Source organism: Geotrypetes seraphini, chromosome 5 (assembly GCF_902459505.1).
Source record: "Geotrypetes seraphini chromosome 5, aGeoSer1.1, whole genome shotgun sequence".
Taxonomy (NCBI): domain Eukaryota; kingdom Metazoa; phylum Chordata; class Amphibia; order Gymnophiona; family Dermophiidae; genus Geotrypetes; species Geotrypetes seraphini.
In genome coordinates, this window is record NC_047088.1 from 48,254,726 (window position 1) to 48,274,457 (window position 19,732).

The window sequence follows — 19,732 nt, forward strand, 5'->3', positions numbered from 1 at the left end:
GCTCGCAATAGACGCTGCTGGGTGTAAACTTGAAATTACTAAACGGGTCAGCTGATTTGACCCTTGTCTGTGGCTGAAGGCCGATTCCCGGCGCCTCGCGGGTGAAGACTGAGCAGAAGTATTTATTTAATAGTTGGGCTTTTTCCGAGTCCGTTTCTACATAGTCTCCGTCTGGTTTTCTGAGACGTACTATCCCTCCCGAGTTCTTATTTCTGTCACTGATATACCTGAAGAAAGATTTATCTCCTTTCTGGATGTTCTTTGCTAGAGACTCCTCCATGCGGAATTTGGCCTCCCTAACTGCTGCTTTGAAGGCCCTTGACTTGGCCAGATATTTTACTCTAGAGTCCTGTGTCCCTGATTGTTTGTAAGAGATGAATGCTTTTTTCTTCTCTTTGATGATGTCCGAGATCTCCGTAGAGAACCACTGTGGCTTGTTGTTCCTACTCCGTTTGCTTACTGATTTAACATAGCGGTTTGTTGCTTCCTGTATGGTGGCTTTCAGAGTTGACCACATTTCTTCCACGCTGTCGGTGTCTGCTTGGCTTTGTAGCGCCTGGTGAACGAAGTCTCCCATGTCTTGGAAGTTTGTGTCTTTGAATTTGAGAACCTTAGTCATTGAGGTAGATTTCGTGAAACCTTTCCTGAGATTGAACCATATCATATTATGGTCACTGGAGGCCAAAGTTTCACCCACCGAGACCTCTGTGATACTTTCCCCATTGGTAAGTACTAGGTCCAGTATTGCCTGATCCCTTGTTGGTTCAGATACCAGTTGCCTGAGTCTTGCTCCATTCAAAGAGTTTAATAGCTTCCTGCTGTTGCCGGAAGCAGAGGAAAGTGTGACCCAATCCACATCAGGCATGTTGAAGTCACCTACCAATACCGTGTCACCCCGCAAGGTGATATTCTCTATATCTCCGATTAATTCCTTATCTAGGTCATCTTGATGTCTTGGGGGTCTGTATACTACGCCAAGATACAGGCATTTGTCCTTCCCTCTGGCCAAATTTACCCAAAGGGATTCCCCAGTATACTGTACATCCGTGATTCTGGTGACCTTAATGTCATCTTTAGTATATAATGCTACACCACCTCCCATTTTACCCTCCCTGTCCCGGCGAAGCAAGTTGTAACCTGGTATGACCATGTCCCACCCGTGGGAGTCTGTGAGCCAGGTCTCAGATATCGCCATTACATCCAGGTCGGCATTCCTCATTTCTGTTTCCAAGTCTAGGATCTTATTTCCCAGATGTGGGCGTTGACGTACATAGCCCTCCACGTTGTGTGTTTGTTGTATCTCAGTGGGGACGATCCCTCTTTATCAACTAGGACCCCATTAGCATTATTCGCATGTCTCTTACACTCCCTAGCATTATTCGCCTGTCTCTTACACTCCATAGACCCAGAGCTAAAGCTTGAACCTGTCTCGGACTCCCCATGACTATAGTGTGCTCCTATCTCAGACTCGGTAATGTGTGTACCCTGTGGGGGTATTCCCATTTGGGCTACTCGAGCTCCTTTAGTGCAATTTGCAACATGTGCACTCTCTCTGGTTCCAGAATTATAATGTGTACTCCCTCTAAACCCAGAATTGCTATGTATCCTCCCCCTAGACCCAAAATTGTAATGTGTCCCAGAAATATAGTATTTACTTAGCTCAGTCTCAAAAGAGTATTGGTAGCTTAGCTCGTCAGGTGGGTTGTTTGAGCCCGTACCCTCCCCCAACTTACCTAGTTTAAAGCCCTGTGTAGTAGGCGGGCTAGACGGTGTCCAAGGACGTTCTTCCCCCTCCTGGTCAGGTGTAACCCGTCTGGTCCCAGGAGTCCTTGCAGTGCCTCTCCGTGGTGTAGAAACCCAAAGTTCATCTCCTTGCACCATCCCTGCAGTCAGTCGTTCGCCCTCCGGACTCGATCCTCCCTGGCACTACCCTTGCCCCTCACTGGGAGGATCGAGGAGAAGACCACCTGCGCATCCATCCTCCTCAGCTTCTCTCCCAGGGCTCTGAAGTCTTCGGGTATGCTCTCCGGGGTGCACCTGGCAGTGTCGTTGGTTCCGACGTGGATGAGGATCATAGGGAAGTGATCCTGGGGTTTGATGAGTCTGTCCAGGCTATCGGTTACATCCCGGATCCTGGCCCCCGGCAAACAGCAGACCTCTCTTGATTGCAGATCAGGTCTACAAATTGGTCCCCCAGTGCCCCTTAGCAGCGAATCCCCGATGACCACAACTCTGCGCTTTCTAGGGGCGGGCCGACCTGTTGACTCTGGAACCGGAACCGTCTGCTCAACCACTTCTTGTACCTCGTTGTCAGGATCTTCCTGTAGCAGCTGGTATCTGTTCTTAAGGGGGATATGTGGTGTCGATGTAGAGCTGCCCTGTATGTGAGAGAGAGAAACAGAATGAGGTTTTCTGCGTTTTCCTGTGGAGGAAGTCACCAGCTGCCAGGAATCAGCGTCTCCAGTGACTTCCTGAATTCCGACGGTTGGATTCAAGCCTGAAGTTTTGGAAGCTTTGGGAGTCTGAAGGATGGTCTTGTCAGGCTCTCGTTCGGCGATCTGAGACAGCTCCTGGATTATTCCGTCAATGAAGGTCTCGTCATCACGGATGCTCCTTAAGCGTTGAATCTCTTCTCTCAGATTCCTCAGCTCTAGCAGAAGGCTTTCATCTGGCTGTTCAATTGGTTCCGTCTGAGTGGAGACTGAAGACATCTTTGAGGGGATGGCCTCGGTCTGTACAGAGACCTCTGCCCTCTGTCCAGGCTCCCCCTCTGTCTGTACGAAGACCGTAGCCATCCCCTGGGTACTTTCGGCAACTGAGCTGCCTGTCTTGACTGAAGCCTTGCTGCCTCTAGTTCTGCCTGCCATTTATAAAGGTTTTTTATTACTATTATTTATTTATTTATTTATTTAATTTTTTATTTATTTATTTTTTTTTAGATTTTTGTCAGAATGGGGACTGTTAGGAGTTGGTCAGAATGTGTTGAGGTTGTTTGTTCTTGGTCAGAGGGATATAGTAGAATGTTAATTGACAGTTAAGGTTGCCTGTTGTGAGCTAGAGAGGACAGACCAATTCAAATATTATTAAATATTAGAGGATAGATGGTAGTGTGTCTGCCTGTTAGAATAGAGGATAGATGGTAGTGTGTCTGTCTGTTAGAATAGAGTGGTTGGTGTGGTCCGCCTGTTAAGTGTGCTTGTTGGTTAGGTAGGAGTAGAGAGTTGAAAGTTGAAAGACCTGGAAGAGGGAAAGATTGAAGAAAGATTGAAGAAAGGTTGAAGTTGATTGGTAATTTAGCTAGTTGTAGGATTTTAGAGACCAGCTGAAATTGACAGCCCTTCCTTGATGCCCTTCTTGAGGCCCTTCGCAAAGGTGCTCTCGCTAAGGCGAGCGCCTTTGCCGCGCGCCGAATGGCCGCGAGCCGTTGGCTCGAGTCCTTATATGGGGTGGATCTGCAGTGACGTCGGGGGGTGGGCGGAGTTACCACCGCGTCCCGTCCGCCTCCTCCTCTGACGATTTCAGCGCTCCTCTCCCCTGCTTAGCCTCCTCCGTCTCCTGTAAGCACCTCCGCTGCTTTTCCTCCCCTTTCTCTGCCTTCTCCGCTTCTCCATAAGCTCTCCGCTCCCTTTCTCCTCCTCCGCCTCTCCGTGTGCTCTCCGCCCCTTTCTCCGCCTCCCTGCTCGCTCTCCGCCCCTTCCTCCGCCTCTTGGCAAGCACTCTGCTTCTCTCGCCGCTGCTAAGTGCCTCCTTCCTCTCTCTCTAGTTCAGCCTGCCTGCCTGCTCTCACTCCCTGCAAGCACCCTCACGCTGCTACCACGTGCTTGCCTTGCCTGGCTGGCCTAGAGCTGAGGATTCCTTCGTTGGTTCGAGCCCTTATATGGGGTGGATCTGCAGTGACGTCGGGGGGGTGGGCGGAGTTACCACCGCGTTCCGTCCGCCTCCTCCTCTGACGATTTCAGCGCTCCTCTCCCCTGCTTAGCCTCCTCCGTCTCCTGTAAGCACCTCTGCTGCTTTTCCTCCCATTTCTCTGCCTTCTCCGTAAGCTCTCCGCTCCCTTTCTCCTCCTCCTCCGCCTCTCCGTGTGCTCTCCGCCCCTTTCTCCGCCTCCCTGCTCGCTCTCCGCCCCTTCCTCCGCCTCTTGGCAAGCACTCTGCTTCTCTCGCCGCTGCTAAGTGCCTCCTTCCTCTCTCTCTAGTTCAGCCTGCCTGCCCGCTCTCACTCCCTGCAAGCACCCTCACGCTGCTACCACGTGCTTGCCTTGCCTGGCTGGCCTAGAGCTGAGGATTCCTTCGTTGGTTCGAGCCCTTATATGGGGTGGATCTGCAGTGACGTCGGGGTGGGTGGGCGGAGTTACCACCGCGTCCCGTCCGCCTCCTCCTCTGACGATTTCAGCGCTCCTCTCCCCTGCTTAGCCTCCTCCGTCTCCTGTAAGCACCTCCGCTGCTTTTCCTCCCCTTTCTCTGCCTTCTCCGCTTCTCCGTAAGCTCTCCGCTCCCTTTCTCCTCCTCCTCCGCCTCTCCGTGTGCTCTCCGCCCCTTTCTCCGCCTCCCTGCTCGCTCTCCGCCCCTTCCTCCGCCTCTTGGCAAGCACTCTGCTTCTCTCGCCGCTGCTAAGTGCCTCCTTCCTCTCTCTCTAGTTCAGCCTGCCTGCCCGCTCTCACTCCCTGCAAGCACCCTCACGCTGCTACCACGTGCTTGCCTTGCCTTGTATGTCTTTGATAAACCTTGTTTTTCAGAAAATTTATCAAGAAATAATAATACATCTCCTTGACTACTCCCAGTCTTGTAAAATTCCCAGCAAAATCTCAACCATGTAATTAGCACCCTAATCTGTATTCTTTCCTGGAAATGTCCAATTATCTTCTTTTGTAATCTGCCTAGAACTGCAAGGTATTGGCAGAATAGAAGTCACTAATATAATGTAATAAATTAATATGCATTTTGAAATAATTTGCAGTCAGGTCTATGTTATATGTATGAAAACTGTAGAAAACATAAGATATTATGCATTTTATATATAAACCACACAGTTGTATGCAGTTTATAAATTTTTTAACAAATAAATGTATTGCTTCTATTGCAAGTACCGTATTTTCTCGCATATAACGCGCGCGTTATACGTGGTTTTTACATACCGCGCATACCCTTGCGCGTTATGTGTGAGCGCGTTGTACAAAATTTTTTTTTACATAGTTTCCCCCCCCCCCCCCGATGCCCGATTCATCACCCGGAAGGAGCGCTCGCACTCCCACCCCAGCTGCTTCCTCTGCCGGCGGTCCTGCCCCTTCTCAGAGCCCTGTGCTGCGCTGCTTCCTCTTCAGGAAGTCCCGCCCTTTCTCTGATGTCAGAGAAAGGGCGGGACCACCGGAGAAAAAGCAGCGCAGCAGGGCTCAGAGAAGGGGCGGGACCGCCGGCTGAGGAAACAGCTGGGCTCGCTGGCATCCGGAAACAAGGTAGACAGCTTCTCCATGGGGGAGGGGGGGGAGGCTGGGGGGGTGCGAGCGATCCTTCGGGTGGGGGTGCGAGCGGTCCTTCAGGGTGGGGGTGCGAGCGGTCCTTCAGGGTGGGGGTGCGGGTGCGTGCGAGCGGTCCTTCGGGGTGGGGGTGCGAGCGGTCCTGCGGGGGGGTGAATCGGATGTCGGGGGGGGCATCAGGCTTTCAGGGTAGGGACAGGACTTCAAGGGGGAAAGGAGAGTCGGGGCGGGCGAAAAGAGAATCGGGGTCTCCAGAGGAGAGTCGGGGCGGGCGAAAGGAGAGTCGGGCAGCATGCACGGTATACAGGTGTGCGCGGTATATAAAAATTTCTGTACATAAATTTGTGTTTTTCGCGCGTTTTACACGGGTGCGCGTTATCTATGTGAAAATACGGTAAATTGATCTCATGCATAGTCATTGTGGAAATCTTGAAGACCTAACTGGGTTGTGGCCCTCAAGGACCAGGGTTGTCTACCCCTTGCCTAGGGTGTCCAATACACTTGGGCCATCCTTTCTTAAATTCAGCTATACCTTTTCAGCAGCAAATGCCACAGCTTAAATATGCATTGACTGAAAAACTGTAATACTCTGTTCACCCCATCCCAAAACAACTTTAACATTCTGCTTACCAAAGTACTATCCCATCTCCAACAGCTTTGAACAAATCATTTGTATTTGGGTCCATTGGAAACACATGTTGACAGTCTGGATCATTTTCCAAAGCTTTGTTTATCCAGTTCACAAAAGCATATTTTTCTTCCTCTAAAATAATTTTAAGAAAATTCTGGTTAAATTTCATACCACTGAAAACCACACATTGCTGGTTTACATTAATTTAGGGAAACAAACCGTACCTTTACTGCTGTACAAGCAGATGAGAACTTCAAAGCAGAACCATAACTGTTAAGATTCCCACACAGACACTACTTTAAAGTAACTGGCAATTAAAGATTTAATGCTAAAAAATTGCAAGGTCATGCACTTGGGCTGCAAAAACCCAGGAAAACGGTATAGTATAGGAGGTGAAGTACTTCTCGTGTAGAGAACAAGAGCGGGACTTGGGAGTGATTGTGTCTGATGATCTCAGGGTGACAAAACAGGTAGAAAAGGTGAAGTCAATGCAAGGACGTTGCTTGTTTGCATAAGAATAGCCAGTAGGAAAAGGGAGATGCTGCTGCCTGTTGTACAGCTCCATTTGGAATATTGTGTACAATTTTGGAGACCACACCTTCCAAAAGATATAAATAGGATGGAGTCAGTCCAGAGGGTTAGTGGTCTGTTGAAAATCGTATGGGAACAGACTTAGAGACCCTCAATATGTATATGCTGGAAGAAAGACAGGAGAGAGGGGATATGATAGCAATGGCGTACCTAGGGTATGTGGCACCCGGGGCCCATCATTTTTTGACACCTCCCCCATGTAAAAAAATATTTTTTGTAATAACCATGAAAAATAAATGGTCATAATAGAAACAGGCACTGAAAATTTTCTTTTATTGAACCTCATATATGTAACCATTATTCCAAACATAACATAAATTATGTCTGAATTGTCATGACATCAGAAGTACATATGGAGTAGTTGCAGGTGATGCTTGGGACAGTTCTGATTGTGTTAGTTCGGTTTTATGTGTTTTTTGAATAGAAGGGTTTTTATTTCTTTTTTGAAGGTTTTGTAGTTTGTGGTCGAGGTCAATAGGTTGTAGAGTTGGGGGTCGAGTGTTAGGAGGTTGTCGAAGAGTTTTTTTTCTTTTGACGATTTTGGTTAGAGGGTGTGTGAATAGTACGTGAGTTCTCCTATGTCTGGTTGAGGTGGATTTAATTATTTAGTTGAAGAAATTAGTAACCCCCCCCATTCCACACACATTAATTCTCTTCCATTTTTGTTCTCATTCTAAAAAACACTGATAAGTTCCCAGAAAAAAAATACATTAAAATAAGAAGTGAAAACAAAGGCCCCTACAGATGAGAACATAACATAAGAATAGCCTAACTGGGTCAGACCAATGGTCCATCATGCCCAGTAGCCCATTCTCATGGTAACCAATCCAGGTCACTAGTACCTGGTCAAAACCCAAAGAGTAGCAACATTCCATGCTACCGATCCAGGGTAAGCAGACACTTCCCCCATGTCTTAACAGACTATGGACTTTTCCTCCAGGAATTTGTCCAAACCTTTCTTAAAATCAGCAATGCTATCTGCTTTTACCATAACTTCTGGCCACTTCATTTTTAAGCTTAGATCTTTCCTTCCAAACAGAGACCTTGCTAGATGTCAAATACAGAAAGAACAAGGTAACTTCATAAGGACTTAGCTGTGCAGGAAATGTGAATCTCCTCGTACACCCACCATATAGTGCAAAAATGTGCAAAGGTCTGGTTTTTTCTTTCGATCACTACATAGCCTAATGCCACACAAGCAGCACTGTTACAAACATATTCTGAAGGTCAATGCTAAGGTTAACAAAGTTTCCTTCCTTGGACCACAAGGAGATACTGACAAACCACTGGAAGAGATCCCAAAACAACTACCCAGGCACAACACCCAAACACCCACTCAAGTGTGTGAACCAGTTGAGTGGAGTGGACTAACTGGGGGGTGGAAATGGGCCCGGAGTTTGCTCAGCAGAATTTCCCAGACCACCTCTTCCTCTCAACACATTGACACGCTTCCACCACCACCACCATTAGGAACACCTCACCGGGTAGGCCAGCAATGCTTATAAACTTTATAAAACACATTATTATATTTTCTTATAAAGCACATATTTTAACTGAACTCTCCGACATCCTCAGCCTTGCCATTCACAAAAATAGAAGGAAGAAAAGTTCCCGTTTCCTGCTGTCTCATGTCCCCGGCCTATACAATATTTTTCTTCTGCAGACCCTTCAAAAGTCTGACCAAATCCTCGTTTCACTTGCATTATAAAGTACTGAGGATGCCATCTCTCCCCAATCCCAGGTCCAAAAGTCTAAGACAGTAGCACAAACTAGTGCTGTCTGATCCAAGAAAAAAAATATATTTTGATTCGATTCAGCCTATTGAATTGGTTTATCGATTCAACTTTCCTGCCCAATTGGGTGTTGTTGTTGTTGTTTTTTTTTCAAACATCCTGGTGGGTTTATTTTATAGCTTTTTCACCCCCCTTTGGCTTCTCCTAACCACACTGGTGCTGTGGTGTAAATAAAATAAAGAAACAAAAAGGACTTTGTTAAATCCTAGCTCACGTTTGCGGTTTAACACCAGCTCTGACAGGTTACACATTTCAATTCTGACATATTGTAATCGCAAAACAGAAAATAAAATTAGTTTTTCTACCTTTTGTTGTCTGGTTATTTTTCAAATCTTGTTGGTCCAAGGCTCTGGTTGTCTTCTGATAACTTGCTTGCCAGGGTCTCCTCTTCTTCCTTCTTTCTGCATGCTAACCATCCATCTGCCATCTCTGTCCTCCCCATTTCCCTTCCCTCCCCAGGAGGTCTGGCATCTTTCCTTTTTTCGTCTCCCTCCATAGATCCATCTTTTCTTAACTACCCTTTCATCCAGCATCTCTCCCTCCTTCCCCACCACCTCAGGGTCCACCATCTCTCCCTTTCTTTTCCCAACTACCCTCCTATCCAGTATCTCTATCCCCCCTCCACACCATCCTTTGTGTCCAACTTCTCTCCATTTCTGTTCCTTCCCTCTCTAAAAACCATGGTCCATCATCTCTCTCCCTCTTCTCTATTTTCAGACCCATTATTTCTTCCCACCCAAAGTCCGGCATATGCGCATCTCTTTGAACTCCCCCATTCCCTCAGTGTATTTCTACACCAGGGCCCCCCTCCCTGAAGGCCTGTCCCCTCCTTAAAGGTCTGCATCCCACCCCCGAAGGCCTGCCCCCCCCTTGAAGGCCTGTCTGACTGTCCCCCTCTTGAAGGCCTGCCTGCCTGATCCCCTTGAAGGCTTGTCCCCCCCTTGAAGGCCTGCACCCCCGAAGGCCTGTCACCCCCCTTGAAAGCCTGCCTGTCCCCCCCTTGAAGGCCTATCCCTCCCTTGAAAGCCTGCCTGCCTGTCCCCCACCTTGAAGGCCTGTCCCTCCCTTGAAAGCCTGCCTGTCCCCACCCCCATGAAGGCCTGTTCCCCCTTTGAAGGCCTGCCTGTCACCCCCCCCTTAAAGGCCTGCCTGCCTGTCACCCCCCTCCCCCTTGAAGGCCTGCCTGCCTGCCCGCCCCACCCCGAAGGGCCGCTCACCCCCCTGGCCTCCCCGCACCACCTACGAAGCAGCCCGCAGCAGGATCGCGATTCCAGCGATCCCTGCGCTGCTTCCTCCACCACGGTCCCGCCCCTCCTCTGATGTCAGAGGATGGACCCTCCCAGGATGGACCACTCCCGCCCAGGATGGACCACTCCCTCCCTCTTACTGAGCCACTGGACGGAGACGAAGACCGTATCCGAATTTAAGATGACATGGGACAAGCATGTGGGATCTCTTAGGGCAGGGGTAAGCAATTCCAGTCCTCGAGAGCCGGAGCCCGGTCAAGTTTTCAGGATATCCACAATAAATATGCATGAGATAGATTTGCATCTCAAGGAGGAAGTGCATGCAAATCCATCTCATATATATTCATTGTGGATATCCTGAAAACCTGACCTGGCTCCAGCTCTCGAGGCTACCCCTGTCTTAGAGAGAAGAGGTTTATAGTTTATTTATAGTTCACCTTTAAGGCGGCAGATTACAACCTTACATACATAATAGATATACAATACTACATCAAATTTTACAACGCAGAAAAATTTCTCAGTCCTCTATCACAATGAAATGTCAATGATCATATTTCATCTTACAAAATAAATAACATTTCAACATTTTCTTAAAATTATGTAAGTCCGTTTGTTATTTGATATTAACTGGATGCTTATTCCATGTGGTTGGACCTGCGCAAGAAAACACACTAGTTCTCACCATTTCCAAGTGCAACTTCTTTCGAGAATTACTTGATATTAATGCTAGCAGTGGAAATCCACATACAACTTAAATGGCTTTGTATTTAAAGTTAGGCCCATTATTCACATACTGCCACTTGAGGTGCATCATTGCGTAAGCAACCAGAAGGCCAAGATGTAAGGCCTGGACTCCTCATAAAATACAAACAGCGGGCAGTGAAAAGATCAAAAGGAAAACTATTTCTGCACAAAGAGGGAAAATTTAAACAGGCTTGTTTCTTCACAGGTTCTGCACTCTCAACAAAGTCACGCAAATACAATCCTTGTACTCCAACCCCAACAGGTTTCATACTTCACTTATAGACTGTTTGCCCTCATGAATTAGGGCTCCCATAGCTTGTCCCAGACACAGCCCTTAAGTTTAAAACTTAAGGGTCACTCCTCAAAGTCTTAACTTCTCCTAGCTTACTGGAGCCTCTTCTTCACATAAACTCAAGAGTAGCAATGTCTACTGAACGCCACTCCATTTCCCCAGGTACTGCAGCCAACAAGACACGCCAAGAAGATCATTTCCCTCAGGACCTTTCCTTCCAGAAATCTCTTGGCTCGGTCTCACCCTGGGAAGCCTCTTGCTTCATGACCTCACTTGTTCTACACTCTTTCAAGGCATAAGCTGCCTTCCTTCTGAGCCCCAACCCCTCCAATTCAGGACCTGCTGTGGCAACGCAGTGCCCCCTTCTGGTAGGCATCTAAAATGCACCTTCAGTGAGGAAGTGCTCATCCCTCTACCATACCATCCTCTTCCTCACAGGGCGTTAGACATTCGGTGGTAAAATTCAGGCACTGAACATACAATTTACCTCACTCATTAAGCCCCCAAACTATATTCTATTTTTAAACATATAACTTTGGACTTGCTATTTGTAAAATAACTAAAGTTACATGTATCATCAGCCAGGAACTTTTTTTTGTTTTTTTTTAATAGCTCTTTTGTCAGTAGCAGCAACAAAACATAATTGGTTTTGAATATCATCCTCACAAAGATTTACAAACGCTGCCAATTATTCATGCATGTCTTTGGCTGATGTGGGCCCACAAAGAAGGAAGCAAGGAAGAAAGGACCAGAGTTGCCCAGCTAGAAATGAATTAACTACATGTATAGAAAATGAAACCTATCAGTGGCCCACCTGTGGAAAAGTGTTATCAGGTATTTGAGAGTGCTGTATATGTTTGAGAACATATAAATTGCCGCTCCTGGTCAGACCAGTGGTCCATCGTGCCCAGCAGTCAGCTCACGTGGTGGCCCTCTGGTCAAAGACCAGCGCCCTAACTAAGACTAGCCTTACCTGCATACATTCTGGTTCAGCAGGAACTTGTCTAACTTTGTCTTGAATCCCTGGAGGGTGTTTTCCCCTATAACAGCCTCCAGGAGAGCATTCCATTTTTCTCCCACTCTCTGGGTGAAGAAGAACTTCCTTACGTTTGTACGGAATCTATCCCCTTTTAACTTTAGAGAATGCCCTCTTGTTCTCTCTACCTTGGATATTTTCTAAACACTGCATTGATCAGTTCTGAACCCAACTAGCGGTCTATAAGTGGTATCAAAATTACACAAGTCAATCTTGGGATACTGCAAAAAGCACATTGCTTATTCTGATCCTGCAATTCAAACAACCTTTAAAAATTGTTTCTTCACCTTCTGCAACTACAAAATCTCTCTTCATATACTGAGAGCACAGGTCTGACCAGTGATCCATGCCATAACATCACAACTGGACTGCTGCCATGTCCCATACACCAGACAAACCAAAATGTTTGCACCAACTCCAATTCAGAAGGCTGTAGCATCACATCACACCCTTTCTACAAAAAAAACAAACTACACTGGCTACCAGTATCTTACAGGTCTAAAACTATTTTTGATTTTCAAGGTCCTCAGACAAAATGGGCCAGAATACTTAAGAGCTAAGTTAACTCTCAACAAACATTTGAGACCTCTAAGGTCCTCTCAAGGAATAGATAAGACCCTTCTCAAAAAAAATTGCATGATGCAATACTTGCTAGCAAGGCTTCTCAGGAATTGCCCCCACACTTTGGAACTTACTCCCAGAGAGGTTATGTCTAATTCAAGACTATCTCTGCTTCAGAAAGCAAGTGAAAATCTGGTTCTCCTCCTGAGGCTTTAATACATGTGGGTAACTGACTATCCACTCACTCCACACTACTAATCATTTCTATAGAGCTGCTAGACGTATGCAGGGCTGTATTAACACCTGAACTGGCTTGCTATATATCTTATTCAACTGTACACTTCCCCCTCCCCATTCGCAGTTTCTCCATTTGCAGTTTCATATAATCGTGATTTTTTCTGGGGAGGGGGAAAAATAAAAAAAGCAGTCTTAATTTTAAAATAACCCATATTTTTTTCCTCCCTGCCGCCTTCCCGGCCTTACCTGGTGGTCTAGAGGGCTTTCGGGGCAGGAGCGATCTTCCTACGCTCCTGCCCCGTGCAGATCGCCATGAGGAAATGGCTGCTGTGAGTTCCCGTAGTCTCTCGAGACTACGGGGGTGGGTCAGAGCCGGATAATTGCGGTTTTTCGCCATTCGCGATCCAGCTCTGCCCGTATCCCCCACGAATGACGAGGGAGAAGTGTACATATATAATTTGAATTCAGTTTAGCCACCCATTTCTTTATCCTAATTGACTTTGTACTACTCATCTTGGCCCCTCAGCTACATAGTATGATATTTAATTATAATGAAACAGCAAAATCATCCTATCTATGTTATTGAATGTTGTAATGGGTGCCTACTAAGCATTTCATTGGTTACGCAAAATTGTATCAGAATAAAGTAGGCTGTTGCGGGTTATAAATCTTAAAATAAAATAAATCTGTTATTTGAATGTTCTTCCAAACAATTATGCTTTTCACTCTGACATTTATTATATTTCTGTTATACGACTGATTGATTGAATTTATTTATATACCACTTATAGCGTAAGTGATCCACATTCAAGCTCTCAAGCATATTTCCCAATCTGCCCTGGTGGGCTCACACTCTATATAAGGTACCTGGGGCAATGGGGGCTTAAGTGACTTGCCTAGAGTCACAAGGAACAGCATGGAATTTGAACCCACAACCTCAGGGTGCTGAAGCTATAATTCTAAACAACTGCACCACACAGTATTGTTTAATGTTTTGATACTGTTTCATGTTAATCCTATTACTAGATTTCAATTTAGCATTTTCAAGTTTCTCTCACTGATTTATACTCATTATTATATTTGATCATTTTATTAATGTTACTAGGCTTTAAGCCCGTTACATTAACGGGTGCTAGAATAGATATGTGTGTGTGTCTGTCTTTCTTTCTCTTTCTCTCTCCTTGGCCGTTTTCTGTCTGTCTTTCTTTCTGTTTCTCTCTTTCATCGGTTGTCCACCACCACCCCTTGCCTGCTCCCCCTGTCCAGCAGTAGCCCTTCTCTCTTTCTTTTACCTCCCCTGTGTCCAGCAGCACCCCTTACCTGCTCCCCCTGTCCAGCAGCAGCTCTTCTCCCTTCGTTTTATGTCTTCCCTGTCCAGCAGCACCCCTTTACTGCTCCCCCTGTCCAGCAGATGCCCATCTCAACTTCCTTTTACCTCCCCCCCGTCCAGCAGCACCCCTTCTCCCTTTATTTTACTTCCCCCTATCCAGTAGCACCTCTTCCCTGCTCCCCCTGTCCAGCAGCACCCCTTCTGGCCCACCGGCACGAACTTCATGTCCATATCTCTCCCTCCCCCTTCTGTCCTCCTCCCCATCTTGCCTCCTCCACATCCATTTCTTCCTTCCCCCCACTTCGCTCACTCTGTAACGCACCCCTGCCAGCATCTACTCCTCCCCCTCCTACCTCCCGCCGTGTTTAACTTCAAAGAAAAGCACTGTGCCGCGCAGTTGCTGCACGGGGGGGGGGGGGGAGAGAGAGGGACAGGCAAGTTTAAGTAGAGAGAAATGGATTCACCCTTCCCCGAGCTGTAGCCGCTGCCTGGGCTCCCAGCACACTGTCTGCCTGTAGCTCGCACCCGGCCCCGCTGGCTCATGGCTTACTGGCCAGAATCTGGCATACCTCGCTCACGCCCGCCTCAGGTAGCCCTGGTAATTCTCATCCTTCTGGCTGCAGCGGTTGAGCTGGGGCTGGTTGGCCGTTAAGGCCGGTCTCCCATCTTCCCTCCCCCGAGCATCAAATCAGTGCACGCGACCGCCGCCAGCACCTGCTCGCTTCCCAACAACCGCCTCGTGGTCCACTGCGGCCAGCCCTAGCGGAAACAGGAAGTTGTCAGAGGGCGGGCCACAGTGGAGAGAAGCCAGCGGCAGCACGGGGCAACACTTTTCCTTGAAGTTAAATGCGGCGGGCCTGTGCCTCCCCCCCGTTCCGACGCCTATGGAGGTTTCTCTGGCAGTGAGTGAGGGCGAGAGGGGACAGTCGCCGGCGTGTTTCCTGCCTCCGTGTTCGAAAATGGAATTCAACAAGGAGGAACACGGCACACTGTCAGGAAACACGCCATCCTAAGTGCGCATGCGCGCTTAGGATTTTATTATAGAGGATGCGGTTAACAACGCTAAGCTTTATGTTAAACTGTACCAGCTGGACACTGCCTTGAATGAATCCCTTCATAAAGATGCTTAATTAATCCCAATAAATAAGTTGACAGAGCATACTTCCAGTGCTGTATCTGTTCAGCAGTGAACTAATACAAGAAACCAGTCAACTGCCCAAATATTAGTAGAATCCTTATAAAGCAACTGGCTGTATATTTATATGGCATTTTGAGATCTTGATGATACATTCGCGTAGACTCAACCCACTAAGCTTTTTCTTAATTTAAATGAGAACACTGCCAGCATTTTTTAGATAAAGCCGCTGAAGCTTAATGGGATACTTCATATGGAAATGAGCCCTTTCCCGAAACACTCTGTAGCTGCTAGCCTAACAGTTGTTGCTTTGTTGCCAAGGGCTGCCAACATGACTTCTAAAATGAGCTGTAAAACCATTCTTTTAAAAAGGCTGGCATGAAGCCACTGGACAGCTTTCTAACAGCTGTCAAACTCACTATCATATAGTATAAATATCAGACTTCATCTCCCACCAGCGCCATGTGCCAGCTTCCCCTTTGTCTTATCAGCAAGACCGGGCACATGATCTAAGACAGTACCCGAATAAGAGTGCTGTGTCCCTTCGCTGGACAGCTCCGATGTTCCACCAATGGCACAAATCCCTTCCTTTCGATTTATTGCTTTTCGGAACGTCTTTGCGATGTCGCTGCTCTTCAGTTCTTGAAAGATCTGCAGTTTGAGGGCAAAACACATTTAACAAGTTGCGTTTTAAGAATAGTGCAGTACAGTGCTTGGAAGATTTTTTTTTTAATAGCTTGAAGCATTAGATGGTCTGCCCATTGAAAAATAATTTCACAGCCCCACACTAAATCATATCATTGCAAAAAATTGCCATTTTTTTCTTCTAATATTAGAATAAATGCAAATAACCAGAAAAAGTTCTAATCCATGAGCTGAAGTTTTACAGGGTGCTTAAAATGCATCTATTCCATTACGCTGCACATAACTGAGAACACACGTGAAGAAGCAGAAAGGCATGTGTGCATGCAATGTAAAGATTGTGAACAAACTCACAAGCAGCTGTGTTATCAACTTACCACTGTATACAAGTTAAAGTGCACATAGCCGTGCTCAGTTTGATATATTCCAGTGAGTCACAAACTGTGTGCTGCCAGGGATTGAAGGACACATGACCTATACCGAGTGTTACTTCTGGCGTCGGCGGCTCTCCTCCCCCCACACGAACCTCATCTCGTTTTCCCTGAGCTCAGGGCCATGTCTGGAGGGCCTCCAAGCGTGCACAGACGTCGTGGGCACATGCGTGCAATGTCATCGCGTTGACATCCGTGCATGCTCGGAGGCCCTCCAGACATGGCCCCGAGTTCAGGGAAAGTAAGACGAGATTTGTGTGGGGCGGAACGGAGCGGGGTTGCGAGTGTGCCACAGAAAAGTATTTGCTCCGTTAGTGTGTCAGAGCAAAAAAAAACATTTTTGGGACACTGATATATACTAAGAAAGTAATAACTTACTTATCATCATCTTATGACATGGAAGAGTTTATTTGTACCAGAGAATCTTTAGATAGTCGGTTATGAAAATTGTCCATCCCTGAACTGAATTAACAAGCATTCTTAATTATAAAATGACCTCCTTGTTTCTTTCATGGAAACCTGGATTCTACTAAGCTTTAGACATAAACTTTTGGAAACATACATGAAGCCACCTCGGGGGGCTAAAACAGACACCAAAAAATTTATAGATGTTGGGCTGCTTTTTCTTTCTTTATTCTGTGTGAAATGATTGTAAACAGATGTGTTTATTTTTTGTTGCTAAATATTTTCTTGAGTCCTGTGTTTCAGTAACAGCGGATCGGGATAGTCCCTGCTGCCACCCATGCACACACCACCCTATCTCCTGACCCAACCAACTAATAAAAACAACACACAGTATTATGGAACATAGCCGTAGCTCTTTATTAATCACAATAGGAAATAAATTAACTTTGCATATATTAACATCATTAACCCATTGAACCTCAATTGAACAACATCAGCAAGCTCCTCCTGAGCTACTCAGAGTAAACATCAACTTATTGCCCCCCAACCCCCCCCCCACCAACAGCAAGAGCCTGAGGGGTGGCATGACTTCATGCTCCTTTAACCCGGGTCACCTGACCCCAAGGCACGGCTCCCAGCCGGCCCACCGCTCATCGCCGGATGAGCCCCAGCACCCAGTAGCTCCGGAGACCCGCACTCCCGAGCTACCATATCCATCCAAACAAGAGCGGGCGGGTGGGGGAAATAACTAGAAAAACGAGTCCTCCAAGGTCCCAGTTATATTAACTCCCCCACGCCGTCAATCATCCTGCTAGCCCCAATCCTATACACGCCTTTTGGCGCGAACCACTCCCTCCCTGCAACTGCCTTATCGCTCCCCTACAAACTGTCCCTCCCCCCAACTTGCCTCGCGGGCGACACAGGGGCCTCCCAGCCCCGTGTTACAATACGCCCGTCGAGGCAAGCTCTCGGGCTACTCTAATTGTGTGTGTATGTTTGCTGTAAACTGCATAGAATGGCTTTAATCAGTTTTGAAGTCTATAAATTAGTTAAACTTCTAAACCAGAGATTGAGATATTCTAACCCAATTCCATTTAGATTAACTTAAGGTACATGAAGTGAGAAGCTTTGCTCAAGTTCATATTTTTTTAAAAAAGCAGTTTTCTAGTCATAAATTTTTTTAGCTTTTTCAGTTCATGCATCACTGCTCTAAGCAATAAAAAACACTTCCAGTAAGATAGAGAAAAAAATATATTTTCAAAACATGTTTGGCTTGTTCACCTAGTTTATGTTAAATGAAATTCAGATTGATAGAACTATTAGTTACTGTTTAATTCTGTCAAATTACATCAATAGAGCACCGTATATCTTTTTAAGATAAACTGCTTTAGGTTTCCCGTGTGAGGTAACAGAATGAACATTATAGCTGTAACTGTTGGCAGCCTTTTAAGAAGCTATAAAAATTGGAGGATCTTCTCAGAGATTTTCTGATTAGCTCAACTGCAGCTGGAACCAAGGAAAACTGTTCTTTGCAGCCATTTTAAATATCCAAAACCATTGACTTTATCCAGAATGAAGTAGAGTTCTCTGCTCAAGTAAACTACACTTATTAGCAAAGTCTATACTCACAAAGATAAAGCAGTAAATTACTCAAAACAAGAGAGACGTTTTACTGTAAATCCTCCTCCTTAGAGAAGTATTTCAGTCTTCTAGCTAACCACGAGTTCCCTAAATCAACATGAAAGGTTTCCTATTTTCCAGCAGGGCCCAGTGGGAAGAACACTAAAATAAAATAATTCTAACAAACTTGGTACAATACATATTCCTCCAGTACATGTGTATTTATTACTAAGAGCAGAGGCGAGCAACCACAGACCGATGGCTACAATCCAACCAGGTTTTTAAGATTGCCACAATGAATATACATGAGATCTATTTGAATACAACAGAAGCCGTACAAACAAATCAATCTCATGCATATTCATTGTGGACATCCTGAAAACCTGGCAAGGTTGTGGCCCTCGAGGATTGTGGCTGTCCACCCCCAACTCAGATGCTGTGTGATGAATTAAAGCTGGATTTCCAAGCTCTCTGGTTCTAGGACAGGGGTGTCAAAGTCCCTCCTCGAGGGCCGGAATCCAGTCGGGTTTTCTGGATTTCCCCAATGAATATGCATTGAAAGCAGTGCATGCAAATAGATCTCATGCAGATTCATTGGGGAAATCCTGAAAACCCGACTGGATTCTGGCCCTCGAGGACCGACTTTGACATCTGTGTTCTAGGAGAAAGATTCTAGGCCAGTCCCTGATTTCCGACAACCTCATCCTGATGCACTATGGTACCTGGAGCATTGATTTCACTGGAATCAGGGACTACAAATCTCAAACGTCTTTGGAATGTAAGTTTAAAACCAGAGCTGGCCAAAGTCTTGCCCTTGGAACTGGATAACTTGGGAGCTCTAAAGGTTTAGGATGAAATGTCATTCGAATTGGTGATGAAACAAATGAAGCTATGGACAAAAATGGTTTATATTATTAATATACCTTTAAACCTTTAGGTTTATATTGTTTATATACCTTTAGGATTTATGAAGATTCATCTGCAACATTCTTCACTGCTGATTAAGTATTCCATGTTTTAACACACAGATGCTTTTAACCAATAATAATAAGTTTATTTTTATATACCGCCAAACCATCAGTTCTTGGCGGTTTACACAATAGTAATTACAACAAGTAATTAAAATACAGATCCAAATAACAATATCTTATAAAAGAAAGTAACACAATTCAATAAAAGATACTGACTAACAAAATACGACCCTAACTTATTCAAAGTAAGATATGCACAATACAAATTATTTATACTAAAATAGATAAGAAACTATAAACATTATTCCATAAAAATAATTTTAAAAATCTGCTTATTGCAGGGATAGCACAGTTACTTACCGTAACAGGTGTTATCCAGGGACAGCAGGCATATATTCTCACATGTGGGTGACGTCATCTACGGAGCCCCGGCGCGGACAGCTTTTCAAGCAAACTTGATTGAAGTTTCAAGTTTGCACACTGCACCACGCATGTGCGTGCCTTCTCGCCCACTAGAGGGCGCATCCCACCTCGTGGTCCTCAGTTCCATAACTAGCAAGGAAGCCATCCCCGGGGAGGCGGGCGGGTTGTGA

At 46.0% G+C, this 19,732-nt stretch overlaps 1 protein-coding gene across 3 annotated transcripts in view; it reads right to left on the reverse strand.

Annotated features, from left to right (window-relative positions):
- Nucleotides 1–19,732, reverse strand: part of PLS3 (plastin 3) — a 163,901-nt gene that overhangs the window by 33,018 nt on the left and 111,151 nt on the right. For all 3 annotated transcript variants that reach the window (XM_033945394.1, XM_033945396.1, XM_033945395.1), the window contains exons 5-6: nt 15,592–15,721; nt 6,104–6,236 (exon numbers count right to left, since the gene is read on the reverse strand). In XM_033945394.1, the coding sequence (XP_033801285.1) occupies nt 6,104–6,236; nt 15,592–15,721 (263 nt within the window). The remainder of the gene's footprint in view (nt 1–6,103; nt 6,237–15,591; nt 15,722–19,732) is intronic.